Below are 2550 nucleotides of genomic sequence, written 5' to 3'. Positions count from 1 at the left end.
CTCTCTGGTGCTAGATACATTCATTTGGGGGACAAGCTATTTCGGACGGAAAGAGTAGCATTTATATTCCATGGTGCATCTGTCTCTCAGTCTCAGCTAAGTGAACTGTTTCCTTGCAGTTCATGGCACGGGAGAATGCACTCCGCAAAGAAAAAACGGAGGTAGAGGAGAGACTGGGCAGAGAAAATACTGGACTCCGGAAGGAGCACCTCCAAATATGCAACGAACTGCACAAGGCAAATGAGAAAAGAGCGGAGCTGGAGGAGATGCTTCTCCAGAAAAATTACCTAGTGGCAGAGCTCGAGCAGTCGCAAGGAGAGCTGCAACGCGAGAAAGACCATGTCACAAAGCAAGTTGAGCAGATGTGCCAAGCAAACAGTAGCAGCGTCTTTGTATTTGGCTCTGCCTCTACCACTACTACTAGTGCCATTCCATTAACAGAGTTCAGCCACATGGAGATAAAAGAAGCGACAGCCAACTTTGATGACTCCAAAAAGATCGGGCAAGGTGGGTGTGGAACCGTCTACAAGGGATTTCTCCGTCATACTACCGTAGCCGTAAAGAGATTGAACCGTGAAGGCACAACAGGAGATAAAGAGTTCAATGACGAGGTATGTAATTTAATTTTCATCATCGTATATATTGAGAGCAACACATGCTGCGAGATGAGGAAAACTAGTAAACGGTGCATCTAACTAACTATGTGATTTTCCTCTGATCGATACATGTTACAGGTAGAAACACTTTGTAAGATGAGGCATCCGAACCTTGTCACCCTGATAGGAGTGTGCAGGGAGGCCAACGTGCTGGTCTTCGAGTTCTTGTCAAATGGAAGCCTAGAGGACTGCCTGCAGCACGACCACCAAAGAGAGGCGCTCTCATGGCGAATGCGCGTGAGAATTGCTGCCGAGATCTGCACGGGACTTATCTTTCTCCACTCCAACAGACCAAAAGGCATTGCCCATGGTGATCTCAAGCCCGACAATGTCCTTCTCGACGCCAGCTTTGGCTGCAAACTGGCAGACTTTGGGATCTCCCGTCCCTTGAATGTGACAAACACAACAATCACCCCTTACCACCGAACAAACCTACTCAAAGGCACAATGGGATACATGGACCCGGCATACATTGCCTCAGGGGAGCTCACAGCACAGTATGACGTCTACTCCTTTGGGGTGGTGCTTATGCGGCTGATAACTAATAAGAGCCCCCTAGGCCTTCCTCATGCCGTGGAGGCAGCCCTAAGAACTAACAAGTTGCCAGATATAGTTGATACTTCTGCAGGGGAATGGCCATCTGAGCCTACTAAAGAGTTGGCAAGACTAGCACTCAGATGTTGTCGGTATGAGAGAAAAGAGCGACCTGATCTTGAAAATGAGGTCTGGGATGTGATTCAAGCTATGTTGAACTATCCAGAGGATAAATGCAAGCCACCAACATTTTTCATCTGTCCAATGACACAGGTTCGTTAACCAATCAAAGAAACGATGAAGCACTAGCTAGCTTGGATCGTGTGATGCCTTGAGTCTCATCAACAATTATCTTATGTTTGCCTACAGTCTTTACAATTCAGTCAACACTTTTGTCAATGTCTACTAGCTACTCCCTCCGTTCCGAATTACTTGTCGCAAGTATGGATGTATCTAGATGTATTTTAGTTCTAGATACATCCATTTCTGCGACGAATATTTTAGAACGGAGGGAGTAGTTTGATATTAAGCTTGCATCATTTCTTATACTAATATTTTCAGGAGATCATGAGGGATCCATGCATCGCTGCTGATGGATTTACATATGAACGTGAGGCCATCAAGGACTGGCTTGCAATGGGGAACAAAATGTCCCCCATGGCCTACCTCAGTTTGGCACACCATGAGTTGACACCGAACAATGCCCTTCGCTTTGCAATTCAAGAATGGCAAAAGCGACAGCAACAATGATTTTTTAACCTTCCATTTAATTTGTATGATGCCACGTTTATGGTGTGAACCAAACGATTCTGAAGTGTGTACAGACAGTGTTAGAACGGAGAGAGAGGGATTGTTGCGGAATATAATGGATGTGTTATTGAGCCTCGAGGGTGAGTATATATCAAAGTTTTAAATCGCGGGCTAAACCATTTCGCGGCAAGCTCATTCAAACGCTACAGGCGCTATAGCTGGAGATAGCGGCCGCTAACCCATTTCGCGGCTACAGTGCATGTGCACGCATATCCCACGTTCAAACTAGTACATGTGCACATTTTTCTCAGAAAACAGGGGATTTTTTTACAGAAAACAGAGGATTTTCAGGGTAAATTCAAACATAACAAGTATAATAGAGTTCTGCACCAGTTCAACACATACATATCAATATAAATCAAAGTCTGCAGCAGGCATAACATCACCAGTTCAGCAGTTAAGTTCAGTTACAGAATAACATCACAGCACGTCCATTACCCGAACCTAGACGTCTGCAATGCAATCTCCAGAGCCTGTCATGTGCATCTGTTGAATCAACAAACAAATAAAAGATGGATAGAATCACTCCTGTACCTCCTGGCGATGTCGA

At 45.2% G+C, this 2550-nt stretch overlaps 1 protein-coding gene across 1 annotated transcript; it reads left to right on the top strand.

Moving 5' to 3' along the window:
• Window positions 1–113: 113 nt before the first annotated feature.
• LOC125554510 (U-box domain-containing protein 70-like) lies at window positions 114–1940 on the top strand (the record flags this gene model as incomplete). The annotated part of the gene is made up of 3 exons (XM_048718047.1): window positions 114–611; window positions 735–1463; window positions 1752–1940. Coding segments are annotated over 3 exons (1416 nt in total), but the record flags the coding sequence as incomplete, so codon positions are not given.
• Window positions 1941–2550: the final 610 nt, after the last annotated feature.

The sequence above is a fragment of the Triticum urartu genome, chromosome 4, assembly GCF_003073215.2.
Source record: "Triticum urartu cultivar G1812 chromosome 4, Tu2.1, whole genome shotgun sequence".
In the NCBI taxonomy this organism is placed as follows: Eukaryota; Viridiplantae; Streptophyta; class Magnoliopsida; order Poales; family Poaceae; genus Triticum; species Triticum urartu.
The sequence above is the reverse complement of the archived record's forward strand: the minus strand, read 5'-3'. Positions and strand labels throughout refer to the sequence as shown.